This window comes from Haemaphysalis longicornis, unplaced genomic scaffold (genome assembly GCF_048455015.1).
Source record: "Haemaphysalis longicornis isolate Haplotype H1 unplaced genomic scaffold, Haemaphysalis longicornis Haplotype H1 scaffold_10, whole genome shotgun sequence".
Lineage (NCBI taxonomy): Eukaryota > Metazoa > Arthropoda > Arachnida > Ixodida > Ixodidae > Haemaphysalis > Haemaphysalis longicornis.
The window spans coordinates 99,899,096-99,914,492 of NW_027526204.1; the positions used below are offsets into that span (position 1 = coordinate 99,899,096).

Below are 15,397 nucleotides of genomic sequence, written 5' to 3' on the forward strand. Positions count from 1 at the left end.
ATGAGAAGTTCTCATTCCGGAATGTGCATTTGTCATGTGTAATTATACGATGGGGCAACAACAGTAACTTTGAATCCACAGTACTCATTTTCCCCTCGAAAAAATTGTGTAAGCAGCACAACGGTCACGCCGCCACTGCGCATGTTAGAACACCTTTCTGTGCTCCACGGCTCAGTTCACAATTACCAGTGTGTCCCGCAGCCAGTCTGTGCACCGCAGCAGATAGTGTCAATCAGGTTTGGATGTCCGAATGCCAGTAATAGTTTCCGGAACCTTACAGCGCTGGTCTGAAGACTGCACGAATCATGGGAGTATTTGATTGGTTGTAGGGTTTAACGGCCTGAAGCAACGCAGGCGGTGAGGCGCGCCGTTTGTCCACCTGGGGATCTCTAACGTGCGCCGAAATCTCGTACACGGGCGTTTTTGCCTTTAGCCTCCGTCAGAAAAGCGGCCGCCATGGCAGGGAATCGAACCCGGGTCCTCGTGCTCAGCAGCCCAACACCTTAGCCACTGAGCCACCGCGGCGGGTGATGACATGAAGCCTTACACACCAAAAGTAATCAAACAACTGTCGCTCAACCTGTTGCTAAAAGCGCATGTTTACAGTTATTCAATGTGGCCCAAGTCGGAACACTTGTGGGCACTGTTACAGTATCAGTGGAAAATGCGTCACACAGACGTATTTATGCGCACAACCATAAAGGCACAACGCTCTAATCACACTCCTTGACTTACTGTCTTTTTGTTCATGCAAGAGGAGGCAGCGTCGTGATAAATCCGTAGTCTCAAATTTTCTCATAACTTTTTCTTTTTTTATTTAGAAAGTGTGCCCTGTGGCATAACTATACACGAGTTCGCAGGTACAGGAACAAGTTGACTTCTTGTATTAAGTGCAAGAGTTTATTTATTTATTTATTTTAATACTTCAAAGGCCTGGACAACAGGCATTACACGAGGGGTGAGCTCAAACGAAATATCACTGGTAAAAACCACGCAAGATAATAACAAAGAACTTCACAAACAATTGATTTGAAAAACTGCAGGGGAGGGTTGGTCAGAAGATAGCAGAAGAAATGTCAAAAGTTTAAGACACACACACAGAAGAAAAAAATTCACAGGTAAAAAATTACGCGATATATGAACGAACTTCACAAGCAATTGATTTGGAAAAGTGGTATGGCGGGTCACCAGACGAAAGAATGAAAAAAAAGTTTAAAACACCAAAAAAAGCATCAGATCGACTTTAAAGATATGCAAATGATGGAAAAAGTGCCATCGGGGAGAAAGCAATGCACACAAACTAAGCACGCAAACAGCGATTGCCTGAACTGTACCGAATCTCTAACCTGCGTCAGTTCCTGCGGAAGATCGTTCCAATCTTTGGCTGTGCGAAGGAAAACAGAGTGTGCAAATGTAACTGTTTTGGGCCGGGTATACGATACTTAAAATGTGTTTTTGCTTCTGCTCGAAAACTTGCACGACTTATGACGTCTTTGTTGAGTGACGGTGTGTAATAATATTTACGAAAGAGTGCTACGCGGGCAAGCTTTCGGCAGTTAATTAGAAGGGGAGGAGAAGCACGCTGTTTTAGCTCAGTTACGGCGTTAAAGATGAATAATGTGAAATTGAAAACCTTACTGCTAGATTTTGTACAGCTTCCAATGCCTGAACAAGGTACTTTTGATGGGTATCCCAGACAGGGGCTGCATATTCTAATTTCGCGCGTACCACTGTTCTGTAGGCTAGTAATTCTAGTTCTGGAAGGGCCAGTTTTACATTGCGTTGGAGAATACCGAGAGTTTTGGTTGCTATAGAAACAACCAAGTTAACATGAACGGACCAAGTCAGTCAAGATCATTTGTTGGATGTACACTTAGGTATTTGTACGAGTTCGTAGGTTGGAGTAACAAACCATGGAGGGAGTAACTGTAATTAAGTGGGTTTGCACGTCTATGGAATGATATGGTTTTACATTTGAGTTCATTAATTGAAGTTTGAACTCGCTACGTGGCTAATTTTCAATAGCTAAATTTTCAATAGCCAAAAGTTCTGCCCGTAAGGTTAACTGATCGTCGTGGCTATTATTTTATTATATATGACACAATCGTGCGCAAAAAGCCGAATTGGGTTCGTTACTCGGGAAGGCAGGTTATTAATATATATGAGGAACAGAAGCGGTCCGAGTACAGTGCCTTGTGGTACTCCAGAGTGAAGTTGGATAGTATTGGAAGCAGTGTTGCGTACGACTAGATATGGTTTTCTATTGGTAAGGAAGTTACATATCCAGGCTAATAGAAATGAATCGAGGTTAAGCTGTTCTAATTAATGCATTAAACGACGATGAGGGGCTTCATCGAATGCCTTTTCGAAGTCAAGAGCTATTGCGTCGGTTTGAGTGTTATTATCAAGGTTGGTGTGCAAATTGTGAAGGTATGTAGCGGGCTGCGTTTCACAGGACAACCCTTTCCGGAAGCCTTTGCTGTGACTGATATGTGAAGTTGTTGTTGTCCAGATCATTATGACATTTGTGAAAATGATAAGTTCCATAATCTTTGGACAATGCTCGTTAGTGATATTGGACGATAGTTAGATTGCGATGATTTGTTACCACTTTTAAAGATTGGGACGATTGTTCTGAGTTTTCATTCCGAGATGTATATGGCCAGAACACAGTGATTGGGAGAACAGCATTGCCAATATTGCGCTTGTCACATCCGTTGTACATATAAGCATTTTTCATACAATTTTATCGGGCCCCGCAGCGTAAGAATTCTTCAAGTTTTTGATTAGGCAGGCGATTCCGCTGACTTCAATTGTAATTGAGGGCATACTATTCAACATGACAGTACGGTCTGCTGGGAAGGTAATGGTTCGCTCTTTCGTAAACACGGGACAGAATACGCCATTAGGTACATTTGCACAATCTTTATCGCCTAGCATTTCGTCTGAGTTGCCGCATAAAATTATTGAAGAAGTGGACGGAATTATGGTTCGCAAGAACTCTTGGATTAGTCTTCAGCATGTTAGGCAAGCTGATGTGAAAAAACTGATATTTGGCAATCCGTAAATGTGGGCTAGTTGGTTCGAACTGTGAAACATGGTTAAGTAGCGTGGTAAGGACGGGACAAAAGTAGAGACCACACAATACTAGCGCTAGTTTTAGGGCGTTTTAGGGCGTTTTAGGGCGTTTTCTTGGATAGAGATGCCAGAATGTACGGACCACATAAAAATGTCGTCAGCATACATGATGTGATACGCGTACGGTACCCCTGCCAAACGCCAAGCTAGGGGAAGCAAGGCGATATTTAAGAATACGTAAGAACTAAGGACTAAAAAATAAACGTTCCCTAAAAATAAGAAAGAAACTAAATAAAAATGGGAACAAACCTGCACCACCTAAGATTGAGCAGGATAATGCCAATGAAAAATAAACAGGAAGCCGAGACTCCAAATTATTTTAGAAGTAAAGCTAATAAGTTACAAAAAAGGAGGCTCTTGCTTCGGTCGGCGGAGAATAGCACTACCGAAAACCGGCACGCACCCCACTCAACAGCGAAAGGAACTCCGGTGCCTCATACCACATCCATCAAAAGCATCCGCAAAAGCATCGGGCCACCCCAGCCCGGTTAGTCCACGCAAAGTAAAAGAAAGACCTCGCACTTCGAAGAGCCACAAGCACCAGTGTTTGCTGTCTTGTGTTACTGAAGTGAATAAGGTCGTCATCGTCCCGGGTGACGTAAAAGCTTCTTCCATCAAGCACCCATCTGGCAGCCGTTATTGATTCAGTTCCATTGGGAAGGAGAAGCCGTTGTTTGAGACGAACTGCCCGACACGCCTCTTTGGTGCCAGGCGCTGAACAACCACCGGCCCTCAACAGCTGCCCCCCACCCCCCCCCCCCCAGCACACGAGGCAGGGCATCCCGGCAGGAGTAACCAGCGGATAGAGGGCCAAGCCAACGGCTGCATAGGTTTCACGGAAGTGCCGCAAGGAACCTCAGTTCCACAGATTTCGGAAACGGTGTTTTCAGGTTTCATGGCAACCAGTGACTGTGGCCACACCTGGGGTATATAAACGAAAACAAAACCAAAGCAACCCCCCGAGCTTCCCCAAATCCGCATAGGAACCTAAATCAGCCATTGCGACCACTTTTAATGTTGGTAGCAATACAAACCTTGGTGCTAGTTGTTGCCACAAACTATCTTTAAGAGTGTATACCAGCTGTTGAAATTGCAGCTATGATGGTCCGTCACTTAAAGGGGCCCTGAAATGCATTTTGAGCACACTAAATGAACTAGCGCAATCGTTAGAGTGGGTCTTCAATGTCATCTGTGCCAAGTATTACTCTTTTACGCGCAGCGGAAAGCTCACACTTTTGTTGCAAAGTTTGTCGTTTTTTTCTCACCCTTTCCTTCGTGTTTTTGGACGCCGCCATCTTCACATGTCTACATCATCGATTCCCACATGTTCGTCATGAGCTAGACATCCTGCTATTGGGCGGCTTTTTCACGCACTTCCGGCAAAGAGATGAGTCGTCTGCTCAGCGTCGACTCGCCGGCTGATCTCACTCATCGGTGCACTCATCGGTGCACCCAACGCATTCGCATTTCCGCACGATCCCCTTCGGGCAGGTGGGGGGAGTTTTTGGTCCGATTTACCCCGCTGCTTCACCAGCACAGAAAGAAAGAATGAAAAAAAGAGAAAGAGATGAAGGAGCGAGGGAGTGAGGAGGTACGGAACAAAAAATAAAGGGAAAACGAAAACAGAAAAGAACTAAAAAACAAAATGAAAACTAAAATAAAGAAATAATAAGAGTTATGAAGTGCAGTTAAAAAACAAACAATAAATAAAATGTGATAAATGTTGCTATCCGGCAGGAGGAATTCGAACCGTCAAAGTGGAGATCCGCCATTTCCTCGAAAAGAACTCTGATGGTTGTGCTGAAAAGTCGGGCGTACGTGCGCCACGTACCAACCTGATGCACGGACTGCCAACGGGTGAACCCCGTAGTTGGCCCCCAAGCGGCCCATCATTCATGCGCAGTCACGTGTAAGACACGCGCAGTCCTGGAAGTTCCCTGAGAGCATCCCAGGGAGGCAGCATTTGCTCCTCTCAAGCCGAAGCTTGCCGCCACGTGTTGTCCAAGTAGCACCAAAAACTGCGCCACACTATAGTATGCGGGATCATGGTCACAGCAACAGCCGAGGACCTACCGATCCAAGTATTGCGTGCAGGTGCGGGGCCTTGTGTGACAAGACCCAAGGAGACGCAGTCGCGGTAACGCAACGAAACCTACTTCATGCATCCCCCCTCCGTGCACGAAACCGCTACCTAGTGGCAGACGGTGGTCAGAAGACTCCCTACAATGGGGGAACCCATTGCGTCACACGGAGTGAGGAGACATAGGGCTGCCACCAACAGGCCAGGTGTGAAAAACACAGCAAGATTAATCCGTGGCCGGCATACAAAAATTAATATGCTTAACCATGGCCACCAGAGTTTCAATGGTAGCCTTATTTGGTAGTTAAATAACAATGGTAGTTAAAAACAATAACTGTAATCAATCAATGTGACGGGACCCAGCCCTATTTCAGATGGGTTGAATGTGGACTTTTATTTTTATTTATTTATTTTTATTTACCTGATCGTAAATTTTATTTACACTTGAGCGTTGCGATATTTTTCCTTTGTGTTGCGGAGGGCGTCGCCAGACGGAGCTGCAGGGAATGCTGCGGAACCCCCAATACTGGAGCGTACGCGGAACCGGCCGCCGACCCCGCCGACCCCACAGGCGAAGAAGGGGTCACCATGGACGCGAAGGAAGGGTGCAGGCACGGCCGCCCCCCACCAGCACAGGAGACGCCCCACGACGGCCATCCAGTTGCCTCCGCCGCTCTTCCGGTTGCCTCCGCACCCATTCTGAAAGCTCATCGCCGCTTAAAGGAGCCATGAAGAGAAAACAAAAGTTTGTTTTATTCGAAAGATTAGGTGTTTCATAGTACCCCAAGCGCTTTCCCGGAAGCAAATGATGCTTTATTCACTGAGAAATAAGGCAATTTAAGCCAAAATTTTAAATCTCCCGCTAAAATTGCACATTCCGTGACGTGAACAATGGCGTCATACGAGCTGGTGCATGAAACAGATACTTAGTATGTCGACTCCATATAGCACCCACACGCGGGAGTCGACCGAGACGGCGGCCATTTTAAAAATACTAGTAAAACCTAGTGCACCCGCAGCCCTAGTCATGGAATCGCCTGATCCGGAAAACAAAACTCTCGCCGAGGAGCTCGGGCTTGCATTTAACAACCTCACACCACTTGAACGCTCAATGCTTCTAAGTGCACGAGCGGCAAGAGTTGTGGGATACGCGGTGGACGGGAAAGCGACCATTACGCGATAGCCACAACACACGAACGCCCTGCCGTCGGCACCGCTGCCTCGTCAGCTCCGTCGCGACAGACGAATACAGACTGGTACGTATGTGCCGTATTTTTATTACGGTTAATAATAGTTCAATTTCAGTAGCAGTATCGCTTATGTCAGTTGGTCGGTGTCGTGTATGGACAGCCGTTCGCGCGAGCTCTCTGCTTCGACCAGAAAGATACGAGCGTCAATGCGCGGTGTTTACGGCATTTTTTTCCCCAAGGTCAGAGCACTTTGATGGCGATTTGACGAAGTCGGCGACGGGCGCCAGCATGTCCCAGGAGTGAGCTAACGTAAGGGTCCCTGCCGTAATCACTTCCTCGGAAATGAAGCGAGCACACTCGTACTTCCTTTAGCTCTCTTTCTCCTCCGTTTGTAAAGTTCACAAAACGTAGCCACTTGCTTCGCCGAGGTTCGTCGTTGGGCAGCACATGAAAGGAGATCTCCTCACCGGCGGGGATGCCGCACTTCCTCGACGATTTGCCCGTACTACATGGGCATTTCAAAACGCAGCAACGAAATTTCATTGTAAAGTACTCGAACAAACTGAAGTTTTCAGTGGTTGTAAACTGGAAACGAGCTCGTAACGACAACAGCAAGCCAACACCATTCGAAACTTCTGCGCTATCTCGTCGCTTCTTGCTGTTCCTTACTCCCCTCGTTTCTATTTTTACCTTTGCTGGTTGGCGATATGACGGCCAACCTCCTGTGAAGGGATTACGATACGAAGCAAGGTCGCGGCTGTGCGTGCTGGAACGGTTCGTTGGCCCCGAAGAGCCTCGAACCCGAAAATTCGTCTGCGCGACAGCTAGATGTCGAGTTCAGCGGGCGGTAGTTTCGTACACATTGGCGCACACGCTTGCGTGTTCGTTCGGAACTTCAACCGTTTACTCCACCGTTCTTTGCCATAAAAAGAATGTGCAGTATGTTTCTCGGGCATTTCGATCGCTATGCAAACTGTAAGCCCTGCCTAACATGCGTTTGCTTTTGCCGGCCTCCGCCAATCGCAGAGCATTCTCGAGTGACATCATAGGTTCTCTTGCGGAAAATGAGCTGGTGGGTCGCATGGTCATTTCCTTTTTTCCTAATTATGTAGCCTATTTGAGCGAAGTTTGCGTTATAAGTGGTGTCGTTATGGTTCTAACGAGGCAATCTTTCGAATGAACCAAACTTCTGTTTTCTCTTCATGTCTTCTTTAAGCTTAAGCACTTTCCAAGCACTGCTAATGTTGCTGTGTTCATAGTGGGGTATAGCGGCATATAAAACGAACTAGTCTCGCACTGTATGACTACCCACTGCCATTAACCTCTCATTATCCATGTCTAGATTGCGTTCTGTTGATCCCGAGTTCTACTTTTCCCTCTTCTAGATGTCAGCAAAGAGGGTCCTGTCGCGGACGCCACTTGTGATGTTATTGGTGTTCGCTAGTCCTCAGAACTCGCGTTACACAACTGATACAAGCGCTTGAGACGGAAGTAGGAGATGAACACGAACATTTACTGAGACGGGACGAGATAGCCGAAATGGCGTGACAAGGGGAACAAGAACGTGATAAACTAATTCTCCCTAAACACGCAAAGTTTCGCTAGGGTTGTCGGCGCCCTCTCGGTAGTGGCCCGGGGTGCACCACTTCGGGCTGCCGATAATTCTTGTTCACTGTACCGATACTAGGTCAGCTCGCAGGCACGGCAGCCATGGATGAAGTTCCCAGCCTCGTCCCAATGGCCTCGGGAGGTCCCGGCTACTGCATAGCGGGAGCGGGAGACTTGAAGGCAGCCTTCAGGAACCTTGTTCGTTCGAATTCTTCCTCTTCCTCTTCTTCTCCCTCTGCTTCCTCACTCAATCTCGTGCCCCTCCTCTTCCTCTTCTTCCGACGTCACTTTTTTGTTGCTTCGGCTATTTTGACGGTTAACTTGCTCGAACAGTCTTTATGGCACATACCCCCGCATGGGCGATTGTCCATCTTTGGCCATCCCATGACATTGACTACGACACCAAAATCAATTCTTAAGACACAAAGTTTGGCAAAACTTTACAAAGCTGGTGAGTGTGCTTTGTGACGCATGAATGCGTGTCTTTTGGTCGCGCGGTCTACCGAATGAGTCTCTGGGGGAATAGAAAAGCCTTTCGGGGAAAATCATCTCCGGGAATAGAGAAGAAACACGCTATAAATCAAGCGACCGTTCAGTCTGGGGCATTAGGTATGCTCTAATCGAAATTTTTTGTAAGGCTGTCAGTCACGTAGATCTTGCGGGATTCGACCGGCAACTTCATATTGCCACAGACTATGCCTCGGAATTCGTTTTGTCGATGTTTTGATACCAGCGCGTAGCGGCACCCCGTTATCTCACCCTGCGTTTCTACCGAAACGTCCATTTGCTCTGACACGCCGGGCTTTTTTCTTTGATAAGGAAAAAGTTTTGCCTTGTCTTCCCTATCTCAGACTGTTCTTTGTTGATCTACAATGTTTCTGGGTCAATTGGATGGTTCTGAAAAGGAGAGTGCACCCAGATACATATATGCAGAGAAAAACGCGTGATGTTCCATTCGCCGACGTCCGACTGTGCACATAACTTTGTTTACTCGTTCTTTGTCGCTTGTGTTTTCTTCTGGTTATTAGAAAGTGCAAGTTGAAGCCAATAGACATTGTTTACTAAAAAAGCTCTGCGGTGTTCTTAGGTACGTGACAATAGGGCGAAATGAAGATATTCGTTTTTTTTTTTCGGGCTTTGTGCGCGCCAAAGCTTGTGAGATGCAGGCAGTTTCGCTGAAAATATTGTCCAGAATTTATTGGTCATATAACACATCCTAAGCTCGCTATTTTATGCTCATGAACTTTTTTCGATTGATCAGCGGTTGGTTTTTTAAAGCCTCATTCATTGGCGCTGGTATTATGCGTCACAAGTCGCGAAAAGGAGCTGGTGAGTCACTCACCCCCGCGCGGTGCACCTTTATTATACACCTTCTTTGATTAAACTGCGCGCTAAAATTAGGACGAATGTTATTCTGACGAGGGTATAATACGAGTGCAGAGAATCTGCGTGTGGAACAACAATTTCCGGGAAAATTTCCGCGCGAACCGCCGCGGTGGCTCAGTGGCTAAAGCGTTGCGCTGCTGAGCACAAGGTCGCGGGTTCGATTCCCGGCCGCGGCGGCTGCTTTTCTGATGGAGGCGAAAAGCAAAAACGCCAGTGTGTTCGAGATTTCGGAGCACGTTAAAGATACCCAGGTGGTCAAAATTAATACAAAGCCCTCCACTAGGGCGCGCCTCATCGCCTGCGCTGCGTCGGCGCGTTAAACCCTACGATCAATCAAAAAATCAATCAATAAATCAATAAATCAATCAATAAATCAATAAATCAATAAATAAATAAATAAATAAATAAATAAATAAATAAATAAATAAATAAATAAATCAATCAATCAATCAATCAATCAATCAATCAATCAATCAATCAATCAATCAATCAATCAATCAATCAATCAAAATATCCACGTCCGTTTCATGGTAAAAAAGGTGGTGCCTTCTCGCAGAAGAGGCAGTCTTCTGTCTACGCTGCTGCGACAGTGCTTGGTGCGGCCGGGGTCCTGGGCGCTGCAATGGCGGCTCTGCTGCCGGAGACTCGAGGCTTGGAACTGCCCGATACCTTCGACGATGCCGAAGAAATCGCAAGGGTGCCACACAGGTGAGAATGCGGCGTGCGACTGTAAATTTCAAGTGCGACGATAAGCTGCGGAAATGCAAACGTGTCATAATCGGAGGGTTCGGAAGAAGGTTTTCCAGCAAATAATTTCACCGAACTTATGGAACTTTTGCACCGTCTCATTACCCTGATGTAGAGGTAAAAACGACAAGATTTTTCAAATGTTAAACATAATTATATAAGTCTGTCTGAAACATTATTTCAGTGATTCCTCAATATTTATGGTTCCTACAATGTCAACTATCGATTTGATTTTTGCGTCTGAAAATTATCCATCCGAATATATAGAAACAAATGTCCGTATTTTTTTGAAATGTGGCTCGGTAAAAGTATAGATGAATAGTATGTTGTCAAATGACGTTTTCTCAGTACCAAAAACGCTTCTTTAACAATTATCACAATTATCCTAGACTTTAAAAATCGCAACTAGGGTCTTTTCGTGTAAATAAAACTGATACAAATGATGGAATATCACCATTGAATAGATGGCGGCTAGTGAATCCTCCCTGACTGCACTGAGTAGTTACAGAGACGAGGAAAAACACGGGGCAAACGTGCAAGATTGCGCCCGTCTTTCTTGGCACAAAGCAAAAAGAAAACAGAACTCCCGCTGGCGCAGTTTCAGGCAGGGGGCGCGCGAGCACTGCGAAGGTGGGAAATTTGAATCGCATGGGGTGGTGGCAGTAAGAGGATAACGGCGGTATACAGCTCATTATGGCGAATCACTGCTCTGCACTTCCAAGTCCCGACAGCTTTCACATTGAGTGGAATGGCTTTAATTTTTTTTTTGTGGACTGACGTTATGCTGCTCGGTCGCGTGGACCATGACCGGTCAGAATGTACTCTTGCTAGCTCAGTCGTGCGCGTGCAGCCGGCTGGGATGCGACGAGAACAGTGACGTCAAGAGCACCTTACTGTCATGGCGGCCGCCTAGGTATTCCGAAACTGAAAGTGCCACGACTAAACGACGCCGTAAATAAATATTGACACTGCATTTGACCCTTTACTGTGCCATTTTATGGTTACAGGGCTGCATGCTAGGCACCTATAGCAGCGAAATAAACGTAACACAAAAAATGTCGTGGCAGTTCTTATTAAAAGGCGTTTGCACAACGCTTACATTATATCCCGGGTCCGTAAGTTTATCGAAATGGAATCTTTGTCTAAAGACTACTCTGCAAATGTGCGGAAGTGAACATTACTGTTTGTGACAATTTTTACCCTGCACGAAGTAAAACTAATAACGTACGACGTAAAACGGTTTTTACAAATGCTGCAATGTTGGTTAGGCCCGAAAAACAAAGAGGTTTTGGGATCAAAATGTTGTTGCCAACCATCACAACACCATTTCCGATTTGTTATTGTAGCACTCAAAAAATTCATTTCTTTGGTATTGTTTCATGTCGGTATGATAACTTACTTATTTATATCTGAACAACATATGCCTGTAAACGCAGCTCAAGATTTTTAGGAACGTTCTTCATTAATCTGGTCAAGAGAAATAGTACTTTCCCAGATGTATTATCAAGATCCCTCGACGTATATAACGTTCGTAAGGTTGCCGAATTAGTGTACTAATGCAAACCCGTATAAAAATACAGTAAGGTTGCTCATACAAACAGTATGCATAAAAATTACACAATTTGTAAACTTCATTAGTAACAATAAAAAAGGATTAAACCAATTTCATACATTCCTCAATCTATCTAAACTTCAGTTAGCCTTATATAACTGAGTTCGTTATCTAAAAATTACTCTATAAATGAAATCCAGGATAGGTATCAATTTAAAGAAGTATTAAGGTATAAAGGAAAGTAAACCAATTTTAATATATTACTCAATTTTTAAAGCTTCGTTGAATTGGTCTTCTGTGTCTTATATGTATAGTAAAAATGCCTCCACATTGGATCTTTGTTTACATAAACACCACAACATGGCAGAGATAGAATTGACGGGCGAGAACTGCTGACGTAGCGGTCTTGTTGTGCAATCCCTAGTGTTTCGTCTTTTTGCGCTTTGAATTACGAATCCAGTCGAGCTACCTCACCTTCTCGTTCATATCGACAGGTCTACGCTTACTCCAACCGAGATCGCTCACTCAAGAGCATCGTGATTCGAGATGTCCTAAGCATGAAGCGGTTACAAGCCGATGTTACGAGTTCTTTGACGTGTTTTGCTCTTTAAATCGGACGTACGAGGCCTGGCGCACTGCTAGAGTTATGTATACTTACATCCAGCGAAAAATTATTCATTATGTAAAGTTTTGCCAGAACTTATTAGGCAATTACATATATCGAGCACGTGAGACTGACTTATTGTGTGACAGTAAGAAAGAAATGCGCTTTCACGAGCTCTCTGGCATAAAATATCCCATTCTCACCCGAAAGGTATGCTTGTATACTAAATTATCCTTGGGCATGGCGAGGGAATTACCACAAATATTGTGCTTTAGGAAGTCCCTGCACGATAACGTTAAGCAACTGGTTGCACAATCTTCAGTAGCGTAACGACTAACGTCATAAAAAGGTCTGTTTAATTTTAGTAAGTAGCCCTAACTTTTTATGGAACCCGCTTAGCCACTATAAATGCGTTATAATCTGGAGGACTTTTATACTAAAATTAGAGTTCCCTCTGTGGTGCCCATATCCCATGAAAAAGCAAAACTTAATGCGATATTATTTTCAGGCACAGTAGGGCATCGTAGGAGTGGCGATAAAATGTTTAGGCCAGGTGCTACTTTTTGTATTTCGCTAAAGATGACAGTTCAGAAATATCTGTCGACTTGTTTTCACACATCTGTATAATTTTTAGTTGCCAAAACAAATTATTGACTCTAACAGTGTGCTATAGTCTTTACTACACGCTTTAGAGGCCTGTTAGTAGTTAATCCTTGTTATAGGGGAGGATAATTGGTATCCTGCATCTGCAAAGGCTATTTTTGTAGGCACAGGCAATGCGGTAATTTCACTGGCCAACGTGAAATTGAAATAAAGAAGGAAGTGATTTTTTAAAAATACGTTTAAGCTTTTTCTGATACCTTAGGGGATTAAATTTCAAAAAATCGTGACTTTGAGTGCCTCTACGTCAGAAAAACAATGTACTCTGCAAAGGTCACGTCAGTACCACAACCAGTTCGGACCTTAGGGGATTAAATTTCAAAAAATCGTGACTTTGAGTGCCTCTACGTCAGAAAAACAATGTACTCTGCAAAGGTCACGTCAGTACCACAACCAGTTCGGGCTTCGTGAAGAAAACCTATGGCGAGTAAGTAGGTCGGTCGATCTTTAGGTCGGTCGGCCGGATGGTCATGTTAATTTGTCTTTATTTTTCTGCGGATATGTATGCATGGCTGAAAACAAGAGTGTGTAAGCAATGTGTACTTCCGTTGGCGGCATCTGGGGCAGAAGAAGCCTGGGGACTTGCAACATACTTCGAAAGAAAAATTATGCCAACCGAAGGTTCCTCGGAAAGAAGGGTCATAGGAGTAACGCCGAGAGAAACCAGCGCCGTGGATTGGGGAAGAAACAGGGGGGAAGATTTTCTAGCTCAAATTAAGAAAAAAAGTCGTGGGGCTGCGCATGTAATGACGAGAACTGCTGACAACATCGAGTATGAGAAAGTGGACCTTCGAGTGCCGGAAAGGTTATCAATGGTCGGCGCCGGAAGTACAGGAGGCAGAAAGTGGCCGAAATGATGAGATATAGAAATCCGAGTGAACAAATGAATACGAAGAGCGCAGTATAGAAGTGGTTTGGAAGTCTACGGAGAGGCGTTTGTCCTACAGGGAACATCAACAGCATGATGATGATACTGGTGGTGGTGGTGGCGGTGGCGATGACGAAGGTTACGGCGCACGATTCGACGAAGTAGTTTTCTCCCGTTGCACACAAATGTAGCCATTCATCGTTTTCGCCATTATCGTAATATCTTTATTACCCTGGAGATGCCCCGCTCCTCTGCACGTGAACGTTTGGTATGAAGTGTGGTTAAAATCTCTCATAAGAAGCAATGGTGGTTATCCCTGTCTGCATTAACGCGGTGAAGTAAGTATGGGAGCGAGTTCCATCCCGATGCTCAAGGGATAGTAACGAATGATTAGAGAGCATAGAGCAGAAGTGAACACTATCGCCCCCCATGAGTAACTAAGCCCAATGCGATCCCTCTTCTCAGGACGGAGAATCGCGAGATAGCCCAGTAATTCAGGAACGGAATCGCCACATCTGACGGCACGAGAGGGAATCCCATGTCCCCGGCCCCTGACTTTCCTGAAGAGTAGACTGAGGTAGAGTGTAGTTAATGAAGCATCAAGTTATGTGTTTTCATCATGGTATGGGGGTTCCAATTCCTAGGAAGATGACTTTGCCGTGAGTGCAAGTTTTGTATGTTCCCATGCGTGTGCTCTCTCACTCAGGTCCGAAGAAAACGGAATGACAGACTTCAGCCCTGTCCAAGAAAGAAGAGCATGTATGGACGCCTGATTATTACGAATTTTTTGTTAAATGTCCCACGACAATAAAAGCTTGTGCATCATTGTCCTGCAGAATCTTGTCCTGTAAGTAAAGCTTGTGCTTTTGCTTCGGTACGCAGCACTTTATTGCTTTAGAGCCCTGGTAGTGAAAATAGCCTTGTGGCCAAGACGAAATCCAAACACGTTTTATAGCATGTGACTGTAGGATTGTGGTCATTGTAGTACACGTATCCAAAGTTGTTTAAGACAAAAGCCATGGAGAGTTCCTTCTCGACGTGTTTTACAATGGCCATAATAAAGTAGCCGGCGATAATCACCGGTGTGTATCGTTCTTGTCTCAGCCATGAACCGGCTTATGCATGGACGAGTCCATGTTTTTTCTGGATTTCTGTCATGCCGTCACTGGTGTTTACTCCCCAGACATCTCAACAGTCAGCGGCGCGCATCAGAATCAGCGAATGTACATGCATCAGCGAATGTGCATGCTAAGTGCTATGTTGGCAGCACTGAATGAGCTTGCAGACTCGCACAAAGTGGAAAATCCCAAATAAAGTGATCGGCCATTACAGCTCCATGGGTCTGGGCTGCTCTGTGAGTATGTAACACTATATGCGCTTTTCTGGGACTTGCACGAAACTGGAAATCCCTGCTGTTTGCGCCGCGGAATACAACTTTGCAAGTATGTGTTATGGTGCGTGTTACGCTTAACGTTACATATATCCATAACACCAAGCCTAACCACGTTCCAAGCACGGTCAAAGTTATTGTACGGTGGCCGTCAGTACTAACGGGAACTCGGGA

The 15,397-nt window shown here is 45.2% G+C and overlaps 1 protein-coding gene across 2 annotated transcripts in view; it reads left to right on the plus strand.

The window, feature by feature from the left end:
- Positions 1-14,725, plus strand: part of LOC144158952 (solute carrier family 22 member 2-like) — a 37,450-nt gene extending 22,725 nt beyond the window's left edge. For both annotated transcript variants that reach the window (XM_077690165.1, XM_077690164.1), the window contains 2 exons: positions 9,959-10,110; positions 14,540-14,725. In XM_077690165.1, coding sequence (XP_077546291.1) covers positions 9,959-10,110; positions 14,540-14,606 — 219 coding nt within the window. In that variant the 3' untranslated portion in view covers positions 14,607-14,725. The remainder of the gene's footprint in view (positions 1-9,958; positions 10,111-14,539) is intronic.
- Positions 14,726-15,397: the final 672 nt, after the last annotated feature.